This window comes from Lactuca sativa, chromosome 4 (assembly GCF_002870075.4).
Source record: "Lactuca sativa cultivar Salinas chromosome 4, Lsat_Salinas_v11, whole genome shotgun sequence".
In the NCBI taxonomy this organism is placed as follows: domain Eukaryota; kingdom Viridiplantae; phylum Streptophyta; class Magnoliopsida; order Asterales; family Asteraceae; genus Lactuca; species Lactuca sativa.
The window spans coordinates 25,351,113-25,376,607 of record NC_056626.2 but is presented as its reverse complement, the minus strand read 5'-3'; the positions used below and the strand labels follow the sequence as shown (position 1 = coordinate 25,376,607).

At 42.8% G+C, this 25,495-nt stretch overlaps 1 protein-coding gene and 1 long non-coding RNA gene across 3 annotated transcripts; one reads left to right on the top strand and one right to left on the bottom strand.

Moving 5' to 3' along the window:
* The first annotated feature begins 20,556 nt into the window (after positions 1-20,556).
* LOC111894424 (lipid phosphate phosphatase 2) lies at positions 20,557-22,823 on the top strand. 2 transcript variants are annotated; one of them, XM_023890503.3, is made up of 7 exons: positions 20,557-20,776; positions 21,004-21,043; positions 21,593-21,826; positions 21,947-22,093; positions 22,179-22,269; positions 22,358-22,606; positions 22,687-22,823. In XM_023890503.3, the coding sequence occupies exons 2-7, from the start codon at positions 21,011-21,013 to the stop codon at positions 22,809-22,811; spliced, it is 879 nt and encodes a 292-aa protein (XP_023746271.1). In that variant the 5' UTR covers positions 20,557-20,776; positions 21,004-21,010; the 3' UTR covers positions 22,812-22,823. The 2 variants fall into 2 exon arrangements, with proteins under 2 accessions (XP_023746271.1, XP_023746270.1); XM_023890502.3 differs by having other exon boundaries at positions 21,896-22,093.
* Positions 22,824-23,902: 1,079 nt separating this feature from the next.
* Positions 23,903-25,205, bottom strand: LOC111894426 (uncharacterized). Its single transcript, XR_002851210.3, has 2 exons — positions 24,541-25,205; positions 23,903-24,360 (listed from the first exon to the last, which is right to left on the bottom strand). It is a non-coding gene; the product is annotated as an uncharacterized LOC111894426 (long non-coding RNA).
* Positions 25,206-25,495: the final 290 nt, after the last annotated feature.

Genomic DNA, 25,495 nt, shown 5'->3' with positions numbered 1-25,495 from the left:
CGGGTACTTGAGGAGGATGTTCCGAAGACAGCTTTCTGAACCTGTTACGGACAATACGAGTTCGTGGTGATGCCCTTTGGACTGACTAACGCACCCGCAGTGTTCATGGACTTGATGAATAGGGTGTGTCGTCCATACTTAGATCAATTCGTCATCGTCTTTATTGATGATATACTCGTCTACTCTCAGAGCGAGGAAGAACACAGGGATCATCTACGACGAGTCCTGGAAACCCTACGATCAAAGAGGTTATATGCGAAGTTCTCTAAGTGCGAATTTTGGATCCGAAGAGTTGAATTCTTAGGACACGTGGTCAGTGAAGAAGGAATCCACGTGGACCCCTCCAAAATTAAAGGTATCGAGAACTGGTCAGCACCGAAGACGCCTATAGAAATTCGTCAATTTCTAGGCCTCGCTGGCTACTACCGCAGATTCATCCAAAACTTCTCTCGGATTGCAAAACCTCTCACCATGTTGACACAGAAGGGCGTAACATTCGACTGGGAAGAGAAATAGGAGAAGGCATTCCAGACCCTGAAGCGAGCCCTATGCACCACACCAGTATTATCCCTTCCAGAAGGAACATAAGATTTTGTTGTATACTGCGATGCATCGAATCAGGGGCTCGGTTGTCCTCCGCAGTTCGATCCAGTGTTGTTCCAAACGACTGTGACCGTAGCTGTGACACCCCAAAGTTTGGAAAGTCAAGAAAAGAAAGAAGACCTCAATTTTAAGGGGAGACTCGGCGAGTCCGAGCGGGATCCGGGTCGAGGTGCAAGCGACCGACTCGGCGAGTCGGCCAAGGAGACTCGACGAGTTGGGTCTGAACGAGGAAAACCCTAAATCCGGGACTTGGAGCCTATTTAAGCTTCTCATTCTCCTTCCTAGGGTTCATTTACTGCCTCTCTACCCCAGAACACCAAACCCTAGCCACCATATCCGTTTTTGAGCTAGATCTTGCTTTGAAGAGTGCACTAAAGCTTGGAGAAGGAAGAAAGGCCTTGGAGGTGCAAGAAGGGACTGTAGATCCGGGATTGAGAAGTCATTTCAGACCAATTGGAGGTAATAAGATGTTGCTTGGACTCCCTTTGCACCTAGATCTATTCTTATGTGTGAGTTTTGGACATTTTGGCATGATAAGTAACCATTTCGAGTTAGAGGTCCAGATCTGAGGTTGCTACCTCAGATCCATGTTTTTTTTGGTCTAGAATCCCCTAAAGTATCAGCCCTTGGTATGTTGAAGAAGTATGTTGCCATAAACCCTAGTTTGAATGTGTTTTAAGCCTAGATCTCTTGATCTACACATAAAGTTTGCCACTTTACGTGGGGGATAGGCCTTAGAAGTATGGATCTATGAGTTGGAAGCCCTGCTTGGCTCGAAAAGCCACTGCATGGATTAAGGACTGAATAGACTCGGCGAGTCCTTCGAGTGGACTCGGCGAGTATCTTGAAGATGAGGAGGAACTCGACGAGTGGGATGAACAGCTTGTCGAGTCGGATGAAGTTAGGCATCAACTCGGCGATTTGGAAGAACAACTCGACGAGTTGGTTGAAGATTGCCTTGGACTCGGCGAGTCTATTAGTGGACTCGGCGAGTCAGGTCGCGAAACCGCAAACCCTTCGAGTTGAGACTCGAATCAGTGAGTCGGGTGGTGACTCAGCGAGTTGGACATGACAGGACTTGGAACTAGTTGGACTCGGCGAGTCGAGTCGCGGATAAAAAGACCCTGAGCATATGAACTCGGCGAGTAGGGTTAACCTGGAAGGTTGACTTTGATCAGGATTTTGACTTTGACCATAGTTGACTTAGTTGGCTGTCAGACTAAGTGTCATATTGATATTGATAGCTCGGAGAGCTAGAGGAGCAGCAACTCAGTGGATTGGCGAGTAGCAGCCAGAGGTTTATCAGCAGAGCTCAGCAGTTCAGGTGAGTTTCCTTCCAGTAGGAACGGGTCTAAGGCCACAATGCCGGCCCGTTTAGCTAGCAGTAGTATCCGGATTTTGATTCGATGCAGTAGTTAGCATGTTTGATGCCTTCGTGGCTCAGACAAGATTTATGTGTTTATGCTAGTAGATATGTTTATGATATGTTCAGTTAGCTTCGGACTTCGGTCCGATGTAGGGGACAGAGGTCCCAGTCAGCTTTGGACTTCGGTCCGATGTAGTAGTTAGTATGTTTAATGCCTTCGTGGCTCAGACAGGATTTATGTGTTTATGCTAGTTGATATGTTTATGCTATGTTCGGTCAGCTTCGGACTTCGGTCCGATGTAGGGGACAAGGTCCCAGTCAGCTTCGGACTTCGGTCTGATGTAGGGGACAAGGTCCAAGTCAGCTTTGGACTTTGGTCTGATGTAGGGGACAAGGTCCCAGTCAGCTTCGGACATCGGTCCGATGTAGGGGACAAGGTCCCAGTCAGCTTCGGACTTCGGTCCGATGTAGGGGACAAGGTCCCAGTCAGCTTCGGACTTCGGTCCGATGTAGGGGGCAAGGCCCCAGTTAGTCTGGACTTCGGTCCGATGCAGTGGGCAAGGCCCAGTATGTGCTTTATATGTTATTGTGTGGTATGTGGTAGATTGGGGGAGCTCACTAAGCTTCGTGCTTACGGTTTCAGTTTTGGTTTCAGGTACTCGGTTTTCAAAAGAGGAGCTCGGGAAGATTGCAGAGCACACACCATAGTCAGTTAGCCTGGGGATGTTTGACTATGATAATAAGATTATGTTTTGAATTAATACTCGAAAGTTATGTTTTGACTTATGATACGTTTTTATAAATCTGGTTTAGTAATGTTTTTAAAAGAAATTTTTAGTCGTGATTTTTGGGTCGTTACAAGTTGGTATCAGAGTCTTGGTTTGAGGGATTCGGACATGCTCTCGAGCGTGTCTGGACTCAAACTGAGGGATTGGTATAAAGGTTTTCAAAAATGAAAAGACAGTTTTGTAAAAAGAGAGTTTGGAGAAAGAAAACGGTTTTAGAAAAGTAAAAAGAATTCAGAAAGAAAGAACTTTGAAAAGAGAAAAGGGTGTGGTGCATGCAATCAGCCGAGCTCAAGTAATTACTCCCAAGTTACCCATACAAGTTATGTTATGAGTATCAGTTTCGGTTTCAGTTTCAGTTTCAGTTTCAGCTTCAGTAGAACAGCATGCTAGAATAGGACTAAGGATCTAGGATGATGCCTTATGTGTCTGCTTTATGTGTTCAGCTTGATAAGAATTGCATGCTTGTATTGAGTAGACAGCAGTAGGATAGCATGTTTAGGTTATGCCTGATAGTATGAGTTTAGCATTGTATGCTAGTACAGTTTTCTCGTTATGAGGATAGAATTGCTTGAATAGTTTCTTGTGTCCGAATGCTGCTTGCTTTGTGCTTTGTGGGACTCTGAGTGATGGGAGTTAGCCATTAGGTGAATACGTCACGTCACATGTGATCAAGGTTGAATAATCTCAGAGTGTTGGGTTTGGCCCTATTGCGTAGCTCTTGTTTGAGTCCAACCATTGTAGGGACGAGCCTTTTACTCGAAGGATTATCTGAGCCTCATCACATGTGATGGTATTCAGGTGGTGGCTAATTGGCATTACAAGGAGGCCTTCAGCAGCTGAGGACTGGAGTGGGTGGAGTCAGAAGTTCCCTAGGGCAAGCCTAGGATGAGAGTAGCAGAGATCAGTATTAGTAGAAGTGAGTTGGTGGAGTTGAGGTGACTCTTGAGGAAAGTACAGATAGATATGGAAGGTAGTAGGGGCCCATACTACTGAAAGCAGAGGATCCGTACTCGATTCAAGAGGGCCAAGACGAAACCAGAGTTGGTGGAGTGAGAAATCCCTCAGCAGTAGTGTGTAAATTGATCAGGAATTGTTATATTTTCAGCAAGGTGATATTGCGCGAGCTACCAGTTAGCAGTTCAGGCGTCGAGGAGGGATCGGGCTCGGGCTTTAGAGCCGGGCAACTTGATGATCAGATGAGGGATTTCATTTCCGCAGAGATCGCGCGCAACATCATTGATTAGACTCCAGTGATTTTCGGTTCGGTTAGGGAGGCCATTGTGGAGCTCATGGACAGTCATCTTGAGGCCTTTAAGGTCGGGATAGTTTCAGGACAGGTTGGGGCTCGTCTAGATCCCGATTCTTATGGAGTTCGGGGATCCATCAGGGAGGGAGACCCCATTTCTAGTTTTTGCCATCAGGGGACAAGAGTGAGTGGGGCATCCTGTCTCCAAGAGAGACCTTTGGATGATTGGATAGTTGAGGAAGTTTCGCGAGCCATTCGCGAGGATCTGCCCGACATGGTCATGAGGATCACTGATAGATTGATCGAGAGGCTCCAGGATCAGACAGCTGTTGTTCAGTCGGCGGACAGGGAGTCGGAAAGGAAGAGGAAAGCGGATGAGACTCAGGTAGCCTCAGGTTCGAGTAAGAGGCCCAAGGGTTCGGATTTGAGGACTAGGAACTATCAGAACCGCAGTCGATGCGGGAAGTGCGGAAGGACGCACATGGGTGTGTGCAGGCGTAGAAGCGGTGATGTTTTGGGCTGTTTCAGATGCGGTCGAATGGGTCATATTAGCAGGGATTGTACTACTACCATTGCCCATGGACTTGACCCGATATGTTTCCATTGCGGTCAGAGAGGCCACAAAAAGGCCCACTGTCCGAGTTTGTATACAGCAGGGCAGGTGCCAGCTCCTGCCCTTGGGACTTCGAGAGCCCAACGGACATCAGGGTCGGGCAAGGGCGCCTACGGCTCGGAGCCGAGTTTTGCGGTAGATTTCAGCAGGGATTCGAGCAGCACTGAGTGATGGAGGTATGTATCTTTTGCTTTTTTGTCATCTATTATTGTGATATTATTGTTATGTTGCTGCATTACCTGCTCGTGGTTGAGTTTTATGCCATCTGCATACCTTGGAATTGAATGGTGAATTGGAGGTCGTCCCCTCTAGATCAGGTTACTTCGGATTCAATATTTGTAGCATGTATGTGTAAGATGCAGTAGTGCTTTACTACTTGCGGAAGGCGTTAGTTGGGGAATGATCAGTTATATTCTCAGGAGTGATAGCCCAGAGTTTTTAGTGGAGCAGCTAGCGGTCAGTACGGAAGTGGTTTGGGGATGTGCACCCCAAACGCAGATTCTCAGGATGTAGTCCCTAAAGCAAATGCAGTTAAGGATCGAAGGGTGCTCAGTCAGATAGCAGGAAGGGTGCGGATCTGGTAAGAGTTAGTTGGAGCGCTGGCAAGGGTAAACGTCGGCGGACAGCATATCGCCCTTTTAATGGAAGGAGGGTTGGAAATCCTTTCGACTAGTGAGCAGTAAGGATCTAGCCGAATCCAAGTGGGGGAGAACCCTCCAAGTATACAAGAATAAGAGCAACGTAGACTCAGAATGAGTGCGCGGCCTCTGAAATGATTGTAGCACAGTGATTGATGGAATGAGAAGTTCATAGTTGGGAGTTCAAGGACCTTCCCAGCAGTTAGTTCATGTAATCGGGATGGTTAGAAGCTAGTTGAGAATCCAGGATTGGAGGACCACCTGTAGGGCTCAAGTGAGTCGGAATGAGGATCCTGAGAACGGTTAGCAAGAGATGTTTTCATATTAGTAGCTAGTGTCAGCGTCAGCATGCAGGATTGCGTAGATTCAGGAGTTGGGAGTTTGGAAACTTCCCAACAATAGCTTCTTGTATTCGGATCAGTAGACGGTTGGTTTGGGAACCAAGCCGAAGAGTCCCTCGACGAAGCGCTAAGTATATTAAGGATATAAGATGTCGAGGATGATGAAGTATTCAAGGACTAAGGGTTGTTTTTGGGAAATCAGGATGAGGAATCACTAGCGGGACTAGGGATAGTCAGGATGTCCTCGGGACAGTAGTAGTAGTGTTGTAAGTCTGCGGGGGTAGCCGTAGCATTCACTAGCAGTCAGATAGTAGGAGTAGTGTTGTAAGTCTGCGGGGGTAGCCATAGCATTCACTAGCAGTCAGATAGTAGTAGTAGTGTTGTAAGTCTGCGGGGGTAGCCGTATCATTCGCTAGCAGTCAGATAGTAGTAGTAGTGTTGTAAGTTTGCGGGGGTAGCCGTAGCATTCACTAGCAGTCAGATAGTAGTAGTAGTGTTGTAAGTCTGCGGGGGTAGCTGTAGCATTCACTAGCAGTCAGATAGTAGTAGTAGTGTTGTAAGTCTGCGGGGGTAGCCGTAGCATTCACTAGCAGTCAGATAGTAGTAGTAGTGTTGTAAGTCTGCGGGGGTAGCCGTAGCATTCACTAGCAGCCAGATAGTATTAGAGAGTTGTAAGTCCACGAGCGTAGTCGCAGCCTTTATCAGATTCGTAGGTAGCATGAGCGCGTGTTGGACGCGGGAAAGCAGTAGTTCCCACCCGTTCGGGTGCAGCAATGAGGATATGGGAATCCACGGGTTAGATTTTGGATTTCCCAAATGGTTCAGTTATGGCTAAGTCAGCAATTTTGGCTATAGATCGTCACATCAGTTATGAGATCAGAGTAGCAGTGGACCGTTAGGGTTCGGGTATGTTAAGGGCTACCATTAGTCTGGGAGCCATCATGTTGTTAGTCGTGGAATTGATGATGCCAGGATGTGATGTATGGACCCGATCGGTTGGATCGGAAGATTGTTAGAGCCGTAGTGACAGGATAACTAGTGGAAACTAGTCCCAGAGGAAGATTTCGTTTAGAAGTCGTGGAAGCGACTAAGTGAGGAGTCCTTTGACTCCACAGTTGGATTGGAGTTCAGTGTTTCAGGCAGCTCAGTGTTTCAGCCAGTTCAGTGTTTCAGGCAGCTCAGTGTTTCAGTCAGTTCAGTGTTTCAGGCAGCTCAGTGTGTCAGTCAGATCAGTGTTTCAGGCAGCTCAGTGTTTCAGTCAGATCAGTGTTTCAGGCAGCTCAGTGTTTCAGCCAGTTCAGTGTTTCAGGCAGCTCAGTGTTTTAGTCAGTTCATTGTTTCAGGCAGCTCAGTGTTTCAGTCAGTTCAGTGTTTCAGTCCGTTTAGCGTTTCAGTCGGTTCAGTGTTTCAGGCAGTTTAGAGTTTCAGGCATGTTCAGTATTGCAGGCAGTTCAGTGTTTGGAAAGTTTCAGAGTTTTAGGACAGTATTAGTATTTGTGTTGGAATGCATGTGCTGACAGTATAGTTGGTTGATTTGGAAATGGCAAGTCCCTCTCAGCAGGATTAGTTGCGCCTTCTGCCAAGTGTAAGTGATCTGTAAGGATAGCTAGGTAGGTAGCTTTTCTTTCAGGATGGAAGGCTCGAGTTAGTAGGAGTTGAGTAATCAGATGGGATATAAGCAAGCTGGTTCCAGCAGCATCGTTTCAGTATGAGCGGCAGAATGGATAGAACAGTTATAGATAGTCGAAGTATCTTCAGGAGTTGCTGGAAGCGACTAGGAGATTGTGATGGAGTGTAGTGACCGGTGGGAGTCCGGTAACTCAGATATCGGTAGAGTAGTTGGACCAGGGTGGTCTCAGTGCATCCGGTAGGCGGATGAGGGGTAACAGAATTCTCAGTCGGAGGAAGTAACATTGAGGAAATTAGGGAAAGGAGAATAATTCAGTATGTACCAACAGTAGTGACCAACACTGTGAGTGGCTGGAGTGATGGACAGAAGGGTGCTAGTTTTCCAGATAGAGAGTTGGAGGCAGTTCGCAGGACAGTTGGTCATAGCAAACTTCGAGGACGAAGTTTAGTTTAAGTTGGGGAGAGTTGTAACACCCCAAAGTTTGGAAAGTCAAGAAAAGAAAGAAGACCTCAATTTTAAGGGGAGACTCGGCGAGTACGAGCGGGATCCGGGTCGAGGTGCAAGCGACCGACTCGGCGAGTCGGCCAAGGAGACTCGACGAGTCGGCCAAGGAGACTCGACGAGTTGGGTCTGAACGAGGAAAACCCTAAATCCGAGACTTGGAGCCTATTTAAGCTTCTCATTCTCCTTCCTAGGGTTCATTTAGTGCCTCTCTACCCCAGAACACCAAACCCTAGCCACCATATTCGTTTTTGAGCTAGATCTTGCTTTGAAGAGTGCACTAAAGCTTGGAGAAGGAAGAAAGGCCTTGGAGGTGCAAGAAGGGACTGTAGATCCGGGATTGAGAAGTCATTTCAGACCAATTGGAGGTAATAAGATGTTGCTTGGACTCCCTTTGCACCTAGATCTATTCTTATGTGTGAGTTTTGGACATTTTGGCATGATAAGTAACCATTTCGAGTTAGAGGTCCAGATCTGAGGTTGCTACCTCAGATCCATGTTTTTTTTGGTCTAGAATCCCCTAAAGTATCAGCCCTTGGTATGTTGAAGAAGTATGTTGCCATAAACCCTAGTTTGAATGTGTTTTAAGCCTAGATCTCTTGATCTACACATAAAGTTTGCCACTTTACGTGGGGGATAGGCCTTAGAAGTATGGATCTATGAGTTGGAAGCCCTGCTTGGCTCGAAAAGCCACTGCATGGATTAAGGACTGAATAGACTCGGCGAGTCCTTCGAGTGGACTCGGCGAGTATCTTGAAGATGAGGAGGAACTCGACGAGTGGGATGAACAGCTCGTCGAGTCGGATGAAGTTAGGCATCAACTCGGCGATTTGGAAGAACAACTCGACGAGTTGGTTGAAGATTGCCTTGGACTCGGCGAGTCTATTAGTGGACTCGGCGAGTCAGGTCGCGAAACCGCAAACCCTTCGAGTTGAGACTCGAATCAGTGAGTCGGGTGGTGACTCAGCGAGTTGGACATGACAGGACTTGGAACTAGTTGGACTCGGCGAGTCGAGTCGCGGATAAAAAGACCCTGAGCATATGAACTCGGCGAGTAGGGTTAACCTGGAAGGTTGACTTTGATCAGGATTTTGACTTTGACCATAGTTGACTTAGTTGGCTGTCAGACTAAGTGTCATATTGATATTGATAGCTCGGAGAGCTAGAGGAGCAGCAACTCAGTGGATTGGCGAGTAGCAGCCAGAGGTTTATCAGCAGAGCTCAGCAGTTCAGGTGAGTTTCCTTCCAGTAGGAACGGGTCTAAGGCCACAATGCCGGCCCGTTTAGCTAGCAGTAGTATCCGGATTTTGATTCGATGCAGTAGTTAGCATGTTTGATGCCTTCGTGGCTCAGACAAGATTTATGTGTTTATGCTAGTAGATATGTTTATGATATGTTCAGTTAGCTTCGGACTTCGGTCCGATGTAGGGGACAGAGGTCCCAGTCAGCTTTGGACTTCGGTCCGATGTAGTAGTTAGTATGTTTAATGCCTTCGTGGCTCAGACAGGATTTATGTGTTTATGCTAGTTGATATGTTTATGCTATGTTCGGTCAGCTTCGGACTTCGGTCCGATGTAGGGGACAAGGTCCCAGTCAGCTTCGGACTTCGGTCTGATGTAGGGGACAAGGTCCAAGTCAGCTTTGGACTTTGGTCTGATGTAGGGGACAAGGTCCCAGTCAGCTTCGGACATCGGTCCGATGTAGGGGACAAGGTCCCAGTCAGCTTCGGACTTCGGTCCGATGTAGGGGACAAGGTCCCAGTCAGCTTCGGACTTCGGTCCGATGTAGGGGGCAAGGCCCCAGTTAGTCTGGACTTCGGTCCGATGCAGTGGGCAAGGCCCAGTATGTGCTTTATATGTTATTGTGTGGTATGTGGTAGATTGGGGGAGCTCACTAAGCTTCGTGCTTACGGTTTCAGTTTTGGTTTCAGGTACTCGGTTTTCAAAAGAGGAGCTCGGGAAGATTGCAGAGCACACACCATAGTCAGTTAGCCTGGGGATGTTTGACTATGATAATAAGATTATGTTTTGAATTAATACTCGAAAGTTATGTTTTGACTTATGATACGTTTTTATAAATCTGGTTTAGTAATGTTTTTAAAAGAAATTTTTAGTCGTGATTTTTGGGTCGTTACAAGTTGGTATCAGAGTCTTGGTTTGAGGGATTCGGACATGCTCTCGAGCGTGTCTGGACTCAAACTGAGGGATTGGTATAAAGGTTTTCAAAAATGAAAAGACAGTTTTGTAAAAAGAGAGTTTGGAGAAAGAAAACGGTTTTAGAAAAGTAAAAAGAATTCAGAAAGAAAGAACTTTGAAAAGAGAAAAGGGTGTGGTGCATGCAATCAGCCGAGCTCAAGTAATTACTCCCAAGTTACCCATACAAGTTATGTTATGAGTATCAGTTTCGGTTTCAGTTTCAGTTTCAGTTTCAGCTTCAGTAGAACAGCATGCTAGAATAGGACTAAGGATCTAGGATGATGCCTTATGTGTCTGCTTTATGTGTTCAGCTTGATAAGAATTGCATGCTTGTATTGAGTAGACAGCAGTAGGATAGCATGTTTAGGTTATGCCTGATAGTATGAGTTTAGCATTGTATGCTAGTACAGTTTTCTCGTTATGAGGATAGAATTGCTTGAATAGTTTCTTGTGTCCGAATGCTGCTTGCTTTGTGCTTTGTGGGACTCTGAGTGATGGGAGTTAGCCATTAGGTGAATACGTCACGTCACATGTGATCAGGGTTGAATAATCTCAGAGTGTTGGGTTTGGCCCTATTGCGTAGCTCTTGTTTGAGTCCAACCATTGTAGGGACGAGCCTTTTACTCGAAGGATTATCTGAGCCTCATCACATGTGATGGTATTCAGGTGGTGGCTAATTGGCATTACAAGGAGGCCTTCAGCAGCTGAGGACTGGATTGGGTGGAGTCAGAAGTTCCCTAGGGCAAGCCTAGGATCAGAGTAGCAGAGATCAGTATTAGTAGAAGTGAGTTGGTGGAGTTGAGGTGACTCTTGAGGAAAGTACAGATAGATATGGAAGGTAGTAGGGGCCCATACTACTGAAAGCAGAGGATCCGTACTCGATTCAAGAGGGGCCAAGACGAAACCAGAGTTGGTGGAGTGAGAAATCCCTCAGCAGTAGTGTGTAAATTGATCAGGAATTGTTATATTTTCAGCAAGGTGACATTGCGCGAGCTACCAGTTAGCAGTTCAGGCGTCGAGGAGGGATCGGGCTCGGGCTTTAGAGTCGGGCAACTTGATGATCAGATGAGGGATTTCATTTCCGCAGAGATCGCGCGCAACATCATTGATTAGACTCCAGTGATTTTCGGTTCGGTTAGGGAGGCCATTGTGGAGCTCATGGACAGTCATCTTGAGGCCTTTAAGGTCGGGATAGTTTCAGGACAGGTTGGGGCTCGTCTAGATCCCGATTCTTATGGAGTTCGGGGATCCATCAGGGAGGGAGACCCCATTTCTAGTTTTTGCCATCAGGGGACAAGAGTGAGTGGGGCATCCTGTCTCCAAGAGAGACCTTTGGATGATTGGATAGTTAAGGAAGTTTCGCGAGCCATTCGCGAGGATCTGCCCGACATGGTCGTGAGGCTCACTGATAGATTGATCGAGAGGCTCCAGGATCAGACAGCTGTTGTTCAGTCGGCGGACAGGGAGTCGGAAAGGAAGAGGAAAGCGGATGAGACTCAGGTAGCCTCAGGTTCGAGTAAGAGGCCCAAGGGTTCGGATTTGAGGACTAGGAACTATCAGAACCGCAGTCGATGCGGGAAGTGCGGAAGGACGCACATGGGTGTGTGCAGGCGTAGAAGCGGTGATGTTTTGGGCTGTTTCAGATGCGGTCGAATGGGTCATATTAGCAGGGATTGTACTACTACCATTGCCCATGGACTTGACCCGATATGTTTCCATTGCGGTCAGAGAGGCCACAAAAAGGCCCACTGTCCGAGTTTGTATACAGCAGGGCAGGTGCCAGCTCCTGCCCCTGGGACTTCGAGAGCCCAACGGACATCAGGGTCGGGCAAGGGCGCCTACGGCTCGGAGCCGAGTTTTGCGGTAGATTTCAGCAGGGATTCGAGCAGCACTGAGTGATGGAGGTATGTATCTTTTGCTTTTTTGTCATCTATTATTGTGATATTATTGTTATGTTGCTGCATTACCTGCTCGTGGTTGAGTTTTATGCCATCTGCATACCTTGGAATTGAATGGTGAATTGGAGGTCGTCCCCTCTAGATCAGGTTACTTCGGATTCAATATTTGTAGCATGTATGTGTAAGATGCAGTAGTGCTTTACTACTTGCGGAAGGCGTTAGTTGGGGAATGATCAGTTATATTCTCAGGAGTGATAGCCCAGAGTTTTTAGTGGAGCAGCTAGCGGTCAGTACGGAAGTGGTTTGGGGATGTGCACCCCAAACGCAGATTCTCAGGATGTAGTCCCTAAAGCAAATGCAGTTAAGGATCGAAGGGTGCTCAATCAGATAGCAGGAAGGGTGCGGATCTGGTAAGAGTTAGTTGGAGCGCTGGCAAGGGTAAACGTCGGCGGACAGCATATCGCCCTTTTAATGGAAGGAGGGTTGGAAATCCTTTCGACTAGTGAGCAGTAAGGATCTAGCCGAATCCAAGTGGGGGAGAACCCTCCAAGTATACAAGAATAAGAGCAACGTAGACTCAGAATGAGTGCGCGGCCTCTGAAATGATTGTAGCACAGTGATTGATGGAATGAGAAGTTCATAGTTGGGAGTTCAAGGACCTTCCCAGCAGTTAGTTCATGTAATCGGGATGGTTAGAAGCTAGTTGAGAATCCAGGATTGGAGGACCACCTGTAGGGCTCAAGTGAGTCGGAATGAGGATCCTGAGAACGGTTAGCAAGAGATGTTTTCATATTAGTAGCTAGTGTCAGCGTCAGCATGCAGGATTGCGTAGATTCAGGAGTTGGGAGTTTGGAAACTTCCCAACAATAGCTTCTTGTATTCGGATCAGTAGACGGTTGGTTTGGGAACCAAGCCGAAGAGTCCCTCGACGAAGCGCTAAGTATATTAAGGATATAAGATGTCGAGGATGATGAAGTATTCAAGGACTAAGGGTTGTTTTTGGGAAATCAGGATGAGGAATCACTAGCGGGACTAGGGATAGTCAGGATGTCCTCGGGACAGTAGTAGTAGTGTTGTAAGTCTGCGGGGGTAGCCGTAGCATTCACTAGCAGTCAGATAGTAGGAGTAGTGTTGTAAGTCTGCGGGGGTAGCCATAGCATTCACTAGCAGTCAGATAGTAGTAGTAGTAGTGTTGTAAGTCTGCGGGGGTAGCCGTATCATTCACTAGCAGTCAGATAGTAGTAGTAGTGTTGTAAGTTTGTGGGGGTAGCCGTAGCATTCACTAGCAGTCAGATAGTAGTAGTAGTGTTGTAAGTCTGCGGGGGTAGCTGTAGCATTCACTAGCAGTCAGATAGTAGTAGTAGTGTTGTAAGTCTGCGGGGGTAGCCGTAGCATTCACTAGCAGTCAGATAGTAATAGTAGTGTTGTAAGTCTGCGGGGGTAGCCGTAGCATTCACTAGCAGCCAGATAGTATTAGAGAGTTGTAAGTCCACGAGCGTAGTCGCAACCTTTATCAGATTGGTAGGTAGCATGAGCGCGTGTTGGACGCGGGAAAGCAGTAGTTCCCACCCGTTCGGGTGCAGCAATGAGGATATGGGAATCCACGGGTTAGATTTTGGATTTCCCAAATGGTTCAGTTATGGCTAAGTCAGCAATTTTGGCTATAGATCGTCACATCAGTTATGAGATCAGAGTAGCAGTGGACCGTTAGGGTTCGGGTATGTTAAGGGCTACCATTAGTCTGGGAGCCATCATGTTGTTAGTCGTGGAATTGATGATGCCAGGATGTGATGTATGGACCCGATCGGTTGGATCGGAAGATTGTTAGAGCCGTAGTGACAGGATAACTAGTGGAAACTAGTCCCAGAGGAAGATTTCGTTTAGAAGTCGTGGAAGCGACTAAGTGAGGAGTCCTTTGACTCCACAGTTGGATTGGAGTTCAGTGTTTCAGGCAGCTCAGTGTTTCAGCCAGTTCAGTGTTTCAGGCAGCTCAGTGTTTCAGTCAGTTCAGTGTTTCAGGCAGCTCAGTGTGTCAGTCAGATCAGTGTTTCAGGCAGCTCAGTGTTTCAGTCAGATCAGTGTTTCAGGCAGCTCAGTGTTTCAGCCAGTTCAGTGTTTCAGGCAGCTCAGTGTTTCAGTCAGTTCATTGTTTCAGGCAGCTCAGTGTTTCAGTCAGTTCAGTGTTTCAGGCCGTTTAGCGTTTCAGTCGGTTCAGTGTTTCAGGCAGTTTAGAGTTTCAGGCATGTTCAGTATTGCAGGCAGTTCAGTGTTTGGAAAGTTTCAGAGTTTTGGGACAGTATTAGTATTTGTGTTGGAATGCATGTGCTGACAGTATAGTTGGTTGATTTGGAAATGGCAAGTCCCTCTTAGCAGGATCAGTTGCGCCTTCTGCCAAGTGTAAGTGATCTGTAAGGATAGCTAGGTAGGTAGCTTTTCTTTCAGGATGGAAGGCTCGAGTTAGTAGGAGTTGAGTAATCAGATGGGATATAAGCAAGCTGGTTCCAGCAGCATCGTTTCAGTATGAGCGGCAGAATGGATAGAACAGTTATAGATAGTCGAAGTATCTTCAGGAGTTGCTGGAAGCGACTAGGAGATTGTGATGGAGTGTAGTGACCGGTGGGAGTCCGGTAACTCAGATATCGGTAGAGTAGTTGGACCAGGGTGGTCTCAGTGCATCCGGTAGGCGGATGAGGGGTAACAGAATTCTCAGTCGGAGGAAGTAACATTGAGGAAATTAGGGAAAGGAGAATAATTCAGTATGTACCAACAGTAGTGACCAACACTGTGAGTGGCTGGAGTGATGGACAGAAGGGTGCTAGTTTTCCAGATAGAGAGTTGGAGGCAGTTCGCAGGACAGTTGGTCATAGCAAACTTCGAGGACGAAGTTTAGTTTAAGTTGGGGAGAGTTGTAACACCCCAAAGTTTGGAAAGTCAAGAAAAGAAAGAAGACCTCAATTTTAAGGGGAGACTCGGCGAGTCCGAGTGGGATCCGGGTCGAGGTGTAAGCGACCGACTCGGCGAGTCGGCCAAGGAGACTCGACGAGTTGGGTCTGAACGAGGAAAACCCTAAATCTGGGACTTGGAGCCTATTTAAGCTTTTCATTCTCCTTCCTAGGGTTCATTTACTGCCTCTCTACCCCAGAACACCAAACCCTAGCCACCATATCCGTTTTTGAGCTAGATCTTGCTTTGAAGAGTGCACTAAAGCTTGGAGAAGGAAGAAAGGCCTTGGAGGTGCAAGAAGGGACTGTAGATCCGGGATTGAGAAGTCATTTCAGACCAATTGGAGGTAATAAGCTGTTGCTTGGACTCCCTTTGCACCTAGATCTATTCTTATGTGTGAGTTTTGGACATTTTGGCATGATAAGTAACCATTTCGAGTTAGAGGTCCAGATCTGAGGTTGCTACCTCAGATCCATGTTTGTTTTGGTCTAGAATCCCCTAAAGTATCAACCCTTGGTATGTTGAAGAAATATGTTGCCATAAACCCTATTTTGAATGTGTTTTAAGCCTAGATCTCTTGATCTACACGTAAAGTTTGCCACTTTACGTGGGGGATAGGCCTTAGAAGTATGGATCTATGAGTTGGAAGCCCTGCTTGGCTCGAAAAGCCACTGCATGGATTAAGGACTGAATAGACTCGGCGAGTCCTTCGAGTGGACTCGGCGAGTATCTTGAAGATGAGGAGGAACTCGACGAGTGGGATGAACAGCTCGTCGAGTCGGATGAAGTTAGGCATCAACTCGGCGAGTTGGAAGAACAACTCGACGAGTTGGTTGAAGATTGCCTTGGACTCGGCGAGTTAGGTCGCGAAACCCCAAACCCTTCGAGTTGAGACTCGAATCAGTGAGTCAGGTGGTGACTCAGCGAGTTGGACAGGACAGGACTTGGAACTAGTTGGACTCGGCGAGTCATAGACTGACTCGGCGAGTCGAGTCGCGGATAAAAAGACCCTGAGCATATGAACTCGGCGAGTCAGTAGGAGGACTCGGCGAGTAGGGTTAACCTGGAAGGTTGACTTTGATCAGGATTTTGACTTTGACCATAGTTGACTTAGTTGGCTGTCAGACTAAGTGTCATATTGATATTGATAGCTCGGAGAGCTAGAGGAGCAGCAACTCAGTGGATTGGCGAGTAGCAGCCAGAGGTTTATCAGCAGAGCTCAGCAGTTCAGGTGAGTTTCCTTCCAGTAGGAACGGGTCTAAGGCCACAATGCCGGCCCGTTTAGCTAGCAGTAGTATCCGGATTTTGATCCGATGCAGTAGTTAGCATGTTTGATGCCTTCGTGGCTCAGACAAGATTTATGTGTTTATGCTAGTAGATATGTTTATGATATGTTCAGTCAGCTTCGGACTTCGGTCCGATGTAGGGGACAGAGGTCCCAATCAGCTTTGGACTTCGGTCCGATGTAGTAGTTAGTATGTTTAATGCCTTCGTGGCTCAGACAGGATTTATGTGTTTATGCTAGTTGATATGTTTATGCTATGTTCAGTCAGCTTCGGACTTCGGTCCGATGTAGGGGACAAGGTCCCAGTCAGCTTCGGACTTTGGTCCGATGTAGGGGACAAGGTCCCAGTCAGCTTCGGACATCAGTCCGATGTAGGGGACAAGGTCCCAGTCAGCTTCGGACTTCGGTCCGATGTAGGGGACAAGGTCCCAATCAGCTTCGGACTTCGGTCCGATGTAGGGGGCAAGGCCCCAGTTAGTCCGAACTTCGGTCCGATGCAATGGGCAAGGCCCAGTATGTGCTTTATATGTTATTGTGTGGTATGTGGTAGATTGGGGGAGCTCACTAAGCTTCGTGCTTACGGTTTCAGTTTTGGTTTCAGGTACTCGGTTTTCAAAAGAGGAGCTCGGGAAGATTGCAGAGCACACACCATAGTCAGTTAGCCTGGGGATGTTTGACTCTGATAATAAGATTATGTTTTGAATTAATACTCGAAAGTTATGTTTTGACTTATGATACGTTTTTATAAATCTGGTTTAGTAATGTTTTTAAAAGAAATTTTTAGTCGTGATTTTTGGGTCGTTAAAGAACCTTTCTAATGTTTTCATATGTTTTAGGGGGGGGGGGATACAAGTCAAATATACATTTTTATGTAAATCAATCACATGTGATTTACTATCCGTAGCTCAAATCACATGTGATTTATCACTATGCTTTATAAAAGAACTTTACGTTTTCAAAACTACTTTGGAAAAATAAACTATTTTCTAAATGCTTTCTTTCGTTAAGATTTTTATTAAATTACTTTCCTTATAAAAGGTATCTACACTAATATATTTATATAAGTAAGACTTGAAGGACTTAGGACCGATAGCCCGCCTTATTTCCTGTTCTTGTTTGATGTGGGCTTAGGGTATTAGTTATCCGTCCGACTGTCGTTGATTTCTTAGTTATATATCATGTATATTGGTGTTAGATACGAATATTTTCATCTCATTCGATGTCTTTGTCATTCATTTACCAATAACAATACACACTAAATTAACTATAATAGGTATAGTTAAGGTCACTACTACTCGTTACTACTATTACGATACACTCTATAATTCATACTACTACAAGATGATACATGAATAGAAGAACACTCTATGAACTATACAAAAGACTACTACACTATATTACAAGAGAAAGCACTAACCCAGAGTATAATACACTAATCCTCTACAAGACACTCTACACGCTACATACTGTGACCAGGGCTTTCCGGAAGGAAGGCGACGCTACATGTATAGATCTATATGGGGCAGACACTATTATATCCCGACTGTTAACCTCAGTCCGAGCCGAGCAGGCCCAGGGATGACATTACTTCACTACACTATGTATGACCGGAAAGGTCATGGTATCCTCTATTGCTCACACTATTGGTCACATAAAAGGAATACACTATATCCACACTAAAATACTAAGACTAAAGTCTCAGTTAATATCCCGAAGTAAATAAGTATCTATTACTAATGGAAGTTCGCACAGCTATTACTGTCAACAGGCATAACTTTTCCCCTATCAACACTACATACTGGAGATTTAGTACCACACTTTTACAACAAACAGTTTTCAATGATAAAACTTACATGCAAACTTAGAGTTTTCACTTACGACGTATTTTCTGGAAAATATAGGATTTTCTAGGGTTTTCTACTACTTATAAATGTAAATTGCAGTTTTTCACACTATATGTTCTAATACATTCTATACAAAATTCACACTAAATTCTTATGAACTCACCATCTTTATGCTGATACTCGTTTTCAAAATAACTTGTATCCTCAGGTCAAAGATAGACAGGTACAGATGCAACATTTTGGAGAAGATGGAGCATACAAGATCCATCTCTTATTTTTGTATTACTTTTGGTGTCTATTGAAACTTTACAGAACACACTTGTAATTAAACTCACTATGTAATGAAATGGTTGTATGTTTCTTGTTTTTACTATTATGCAATTGTGATGATACTATACATGACGTCCTCCACCCCGAAACATATTCTGCCATTATCGGTTTTGGGGTGTGACAAAAGAATATATGATTAGGGTAAACAGAAGAAAGATAAATTGTGTTGGCATCTCAATCACAAATTTACATTACCTAGTTCTAGGTTGATCTCCATAAACTGTTCACCATTCTTCTCTACATTTGGCTTGGAAAGGAATATTGATGTAAAACTGTAAAAGAAAAAATTATTCAAAGCTCACATGTTGATTCAGTGGAGCGAATCTATTGTCGCCGGCAACAACACATCACCGATTAAAATAAAGCAATGACGGTGAAGATGAAGAAGTGGACTGACATCGTGAGGTGGTGGGATGCTACCAATAGCGGTGCTTCAGTATAGAGAGAAGGGAAGTGAAATAGACAAAGATGGAATTCGGGAAGATAGAGGAGGACGGAGGTTGATTGAAGACAGATGCGGTAGAGATATAGATAGAGAAAACAGTGGACAAATGGAGAAGAAAACAATGAATCAGGGCTGATATCAATCGATCGGCGGTGGGATATCGGGTTAAGAACCGATGGCCACCAATCCAATTTTTATTGGGTAATAGAATCGGTGTCGAGGACACTAATCTGATAAAAGAAAAAAGGAAAAAAAATAGAACAAAAAAATCAGCAAATCACAAAAGAGTACTGTTCAAGTGACACTTTAGAATTAGTATGTATATATAATTATGAAATAAAAAAACAATAAATAAAGAAACAAATAATTACATAAAAAAAAGGAAGACAAAAGTATAAAAAATGAAAAATAATACTAACAATTACCCAAAAAAAATATTTTATTTTATAAAAGTTAAATATACATTGTGGAACAGGTGAGAAAATGCTAAAAGATGTTAGAAGACATAGATCTATATTTGTGTAAAAAAAAGACACAAATCTTTTTAGGTCTATAGTATTCTAAAATACAAACAATCTGCAATACTAAACGTCTACATGCGGTCTACGTGGCATAAATATAAAAAATCATGAAGACCTTTTGAAAAAAACAAACACCACCTATTAACTCTATCATTAATGTAAGAAAATAATGAGAATGTTAGCCAATATTATAATGGGATAAAATATTCACATAAGCCCCTCTACTTGCTATTTGGTGAAATTGCCCCTAATATTTAATTTATCCTTCTTGAAAGGGTATTGATATTTCTATAGAATTTTTTTATCTTTCCACTTTCATTTATATTTATTGACACTTTTACCCTCTTGTAGTTATTTAAGAAAGAAAAAGCACTACCTTTTTTGTTTTAACTACGTCTACTCCTATCTCTCTCACACACTCTCACACACACATATCTCTTCTCCATAATTCAATGTAAAAATAATTCCATCATTCTCTTGTCGTTCAAACAACAACTAGAAAGACTCTTAAATCAATCAACTCTACCTTTCATGATTTACCTCTTCCTTCACGATTTGAATATGTTCTGTTTTTTTCCTTTAACCCACAGAAAACCCAAATTAATTATTCTGCAAAGTCTATCTTTGATAGCTTCGGCTCCATCTATAATTTTGATATTGATCGGAAAAAGCAAACAATGTCAAAAGCGTCTTTAACTAAAATCTTCACATGAGGGAACCAGATAAAAAATATGAGAAGACTCTTTATTGATTAGAGCATTGAAAATCTGCAGAAAATATTGTCAGTGAACAAACCAGAACAAGTATTTCCATCTCCCACTATCCACTTGATGTTGAATGATTTGAGGTTTGCAATTAGGTTAAAGAAACAATCCACAACCATTATTATAGAGAAGACATGCTAACTCTTAAATAGCTCAAGAGAAATGAGCACTCCACCACTCAGCATCTGATTATTCCTACTCTTTGGTGAAACCAGATGATTTAGTGAAACTTAAGAAATGATACTTAGAAGTGGTTGGCTATAGATAAGTTGGGTTCTTAAAATGAAATTATAGATTTTGTTTGTTATGTGCGTGTGTGAATGTGTGTGTATATGAGAGAAAGGCGGACGCATGTTTGGTAATAAAAAAAGACATAGTTAAAATGGGACTATAAGGGTATAACTGTCACAAAATTTAGATATCAGTGGATGGATAAATAAATCACCGTGGAAGAATCACCACCCATCTTGAAAAACAAAAAAGTAATGGGTGAAACTGATACTTATAGGAGTGTAAGGACCAGAACTGCAGATTATCATATAGTTTAGCGACAACGTGTGAAATTTCAGGAAAATCGAATATAAATTCGTTTCCTCGGTCGGCCCCCACCCCCAATTTCCGACCCCTACACCCACCTCACTACCGCCGTCCCTGGCAAACAACTCCGCCCCCCTCCCTCTCTCAGACGAGTCACACTTACATATGCATCCATTATTATCAGTCAACCTTACACTCATTAGAACAAGGGAATTTTGAATGACACTGGGTCCATTGTTGCCGCATTGATTTTTGCCCGAAATTATCTCTCCAGAGTCCAGATTGCAGGTACAACCACCACAATCCCTCTCTACTTTATCTTTGTAAATTATTATTTTTCTCTTGTAACATTCATATATTCTGTTTTAGTTATTATATAACCGTTAGTCACAAAGCGAGTAATTGTAGGTTTACTAGTTAATTGAACCCTGCATTTCGTAGGGTTTTAAAATTCGAAATACCGATTGCATAATTCGGCCTGATTTTTCTTTTTTCTTCTATTTTGATTTGCTCAGTGGAAGGATGAGTCTTCAGATCATTCGGAATATGTTTCAGGTCAGTAAACCCCCAGTTTTGGTTCGTAATCATCTTTTAGATATTCTCAATGCAAGTGTATGAACCGATTATTTATTTATTTTTCAAATCTTCACACTATTCTCAAATTATTGTATACTTTCGTCTTCTTCTAAAATACCCTTTAATGTGGTTCAAGAGAGTTATCTTTATCAATAAAACTCAACTAGTGGTGGATCTATGAATCATATTTATGTTATTCTCTACAATAATTTCTTTTATCTTTCTTACACTACATAAAACTATAAAAAAATAAAGGGAGTCTTTACAATTTTGATGCGATGGAGAGAATAGTATTCTCTTTTAATGGACTAGAAACACACTCAAGGGCTGCCTCTTGGAGACTTGAATCCCACATAGTCTTTTTGATCTGCAAAAAACACATAAAAAAATAATAATTCGGGGAAGAAGACAAATCACTAATTGTACGGAGATATGAATGAGAAACAATCTTGCAAGAAGTCTTGCTGTTATGATTGTTCATGAAGCATGATATATAGCTTTCAGATTCATATATAATTATGTAAACAGGGGCAGCAGGGGGGTAGAGTTGAGGTAAACGAGGTTGAATTATTCTACATGAAGTCTCATGGAAGGAAGGTGGCAAGGCTTCACATGCATGACTGGCTTATATTGCTACTACTTGCCATCATTGAAATCATTCTAAACATCATTCACCCTTTCTACCGCTTTGTGGGCAAAGACATGATGACAGATCTTAAATACCCAATGAAAGATAACACCGTTCCCTTGTGGGCCGTACCCGTGAGTAGTTAACATTTACCTTATTTTTCTCAAAAACAAAAATCCACTTTTACATTATTTGTTTTACAGGTGTATGCGGTGTTGTTGCCTATACTTGTGTTTGTATTCATCTATTTCAAGAGAAGAGATGTATACGATCTTCACCATGCTATTTTAGGGCTCTTATTTTCTATACTTATAACCGGAGTCCTCACAGATGCTATAAAAGACGCCACTGGACGCCCTAGACCTGATTTCTTTTGGCGTTGCTTTCCTGATGGAGTTGATGTATGTAATGTATTGTTATCTTTTTAACTCCAATTTTTTTTTTTTTTTCCGAAAATGAAATAATTTCTTAATTATAATTATGTAGAATTATGATCAATGGGGGAATGTTGTGTGTCATGGGAAAGATAGTGATATAAGAGAAGGTCATAAGAGCTTTCCAAGTGGTCATTCTTCATGTAAGTTTTTTGCTAATATTAATAATGATTATTTAGTTTTATGAATTTATATAATAAATAATGTTGGGGAATTGAAATTGGGTTGCAGGGTCGTTTGCGGGTCTAGGGTTTTTGGCATTGTATTTAGCTGGGAAGATCAAAGTGTTTGATCGAAGGGGCCACGTGGCAAAACTATGCATTGTGTTTCTTCCAATTCTTATGGCGTCTCTTGTAGCTGTTTCACGTGTGGATGATTATTGGCATCATTGGCAGGATGTTTTTGCTGGAGGGATTTTAGGTTTCACAGTTGCCATTTTTTGCTATCTGCAGTTTTTTCCAGCTCCATATCACTCTGAAGGTAGTTTTTTTTTTTTTTTTTTTTTTGGTATTTTTGTGTAGTGTTTATAAATTTTAGTGACATTGTTTTTTGTTTTTTAGGATGGGGTCCTTATGCTTATTTTAGGGCTTTGGAAGAGACACGTTCAAATAGAAGGGTAGAGGATTCTGCAGTGGGTGAAGTTGGTATGCAAAGTGATGTAGAGTCTGGAAAAGTGTCGAGTTAAATTTGTAGGTTTTTTTTTTTTTTTTTTTTTTTTTTTTTTTTTTTTTTTTTTGATCATGGAGTCATTTTGCTTCAAGTTGCTTGTTTGAGCCAAAACGTAAAGGGCTTGTAAATATTTTGGTTATTCACCTCGCCCCTCCGTTTAAGTATAAAATAGATAATTTCCTTTTTTAGTTATTATCACAATTTCAAACACAACTCCCATCTCTGATGATTAAAGTTTATTCATAAAAACAGTATTATAATAAAATTTGCTCCAACTACAAGAATTTTTTTTCATAGGTTAATATGGATTTAATTGTTACTCGTATTTTCAAAAATCATTGGTTTTAAATAGAGGAAAAGTTTTTTAAAATGTTATTAATTTCCAAAGCGATGCTGTTTAGAAGGGCTAATGTTATAAAAACCTTTAAGTTTTCAAATAATTGTTGGTTTTACCTTTTCTTTTGATGCTGTTTAGAAGGGCTAATGTTATAAAAATCTTTAAGTTTTCAAATAATTGTTGGTTTTACCTTTTCTTTTGATGTGTTTTGGGCTCATTAAAACCTGATATTTGATTTAATTTTTGCACTTATACCCTTCTAGGGGTTATCTGCCGGTAACATACAACCCATCTAAGGCCCCGTTTGATATGCGTCTGACCGAGTCAAGTCAGACGTTTTTAGCTGACTCGGTCAGCAAAATGTGTTTAATTATCCAATTCTGGTCATCTGACTCGGTAAGAAATGTCTGACTGAGAAAGGAATTGGCAGGAGGCTGACTGAGAAAGAAAGCAAGACTTTACAATAATACCCTTGGCCTTGGATAAAAACAAATGTAATTGGAGGTTACAAGAATTGAACTCGGGTCTCCTCTATACATAGAATGATGTTTACCAGTAAGCTAAAGGGTTTTTTGTGTTTTAATCTCTAAAATAGTATATTTAATGTCTTTTATGCTGGAAGTTTTTTGTATACATTATTATTATTATTATTATTACTTTTATTATTATTATTATTATTATTATTATTACTACTACTACTACTACTACTACTATAAAGAGCATCAGGGTAAAATTGTCATTTTGTATCAGTCAGCACATTCACTCAGATGTATAATCAAACAGCATAGTTTCTTACTCAGTCAGAACTTATTACTCAGACAGACCTTTCTCAATCAGCACTTTCTTAGTCAGCAACTATCAAACGACCCTATAGATGCCTAAAATCATCTCCATTTCCATTACCTTCCCACCTGCAAATCGAAATTTGTATCTATAAATATTCAAACTCTCCTCATCTAACCCATCACCATCTCTATTCTCCATAACTAATGGTGCACACAGTAGCCCCTCACCACCGTTGTATTGTCTTCTTCATCCCCTATTCTCTTTGGTCATCATGTTTTCCAAAAACATCAAACCTGAAATCCACCACTGATACCATCATTGAAATCAACCACCGCTACCATAACTATATTGATATTGTTCACTACCACCTCCCATTCTTGCCCATATCTAAACCTAGCTCCGGTAACACTCTCCTCTTCTTCACCCTATTCACCATGGTCATCTTGGAAATACATAGGAACACAAAAATACACACATAACACACAAATTAGTAGCAAATCATACACTGTGTGTTGTGTGCAAATTTTAATCACAAAGCAGATATTGATGAACCCCAAAATGGGTGTGTTTTCCTTAAAATCGAAGACAAAGAGGTCTGAATTGGTTGATGAACAGGTGCTACCTTGACTCCAAGGTCTGAATTGGGTGATGAAGGTGATGAACCCCTTTACTCTGATTCATGTTCCAATGATGTAATCTGATGTATGTGAGCATGACGGCAGTAAGGTAGCTCCTCATATCAATATGGAAAATCGAAAGGGAAAGATGGTGGAGGAGATCGATCTGTTCATCACCCAATGTCTGAATCGAATTTCATGGAGGAAGAAAAGTCTGATCAGTCACATGCCCTAATCTTCAAGGTCTGAATCGGGTTTATGTTGGGGTTCAATTCAGAAGAGAAGAAGAAGAAAGGAGACCATCATGGATCGATTCATCGCACATGAGGTTAGATTCAGAAGATAAGAGCGAAGAGAAGAAGAGGACAAAGGAGGTTTGGGGATGAAGATGACGGTGGGTGGGGATTGAAGCCAACGTAAGAGTGTAACCTTACGTTGTGTAACCGGTAACCTGTTGGTTACCTAAATATCCGGCTTTAATAGACTCTATTAAATATCCGGCTTTAAAAGAGTCAAAACAAATCAAATGGTAAAACCAACAATTGTTTAATAGAGTCCAAAGCACATCAAATGGTAAAACCAACAATTGTTTGAAAACTTAACGACTTTTATACCAATAGCCATACTTTGCAATGTATATGTAAGTGACGAATATAGCCTATGCTAAAATCTAACCTAAAATTGATTTTGTAGGCTACATTAATTTTGAAAAGTAACCTCATCTCATTAAAAAAGAAAGATTATAAAAAAATAAATATCATACCAATAATAATAAAGTTCTTCTAAAAAAACACTAAGTATGGGATGTCAACCGGGACAAATGGGATGGGGAGTGCATCCCTGCCCCCACCCCTGAATTTTCCTTGTTCCCTTGCTTCCGCCCCTGAAATGTCCAGCGTTCCTACCCCCACCCCTGAATTTTCCTTGTTCCCTTGCCCCCGCCTTCGTTAGCCTAATACC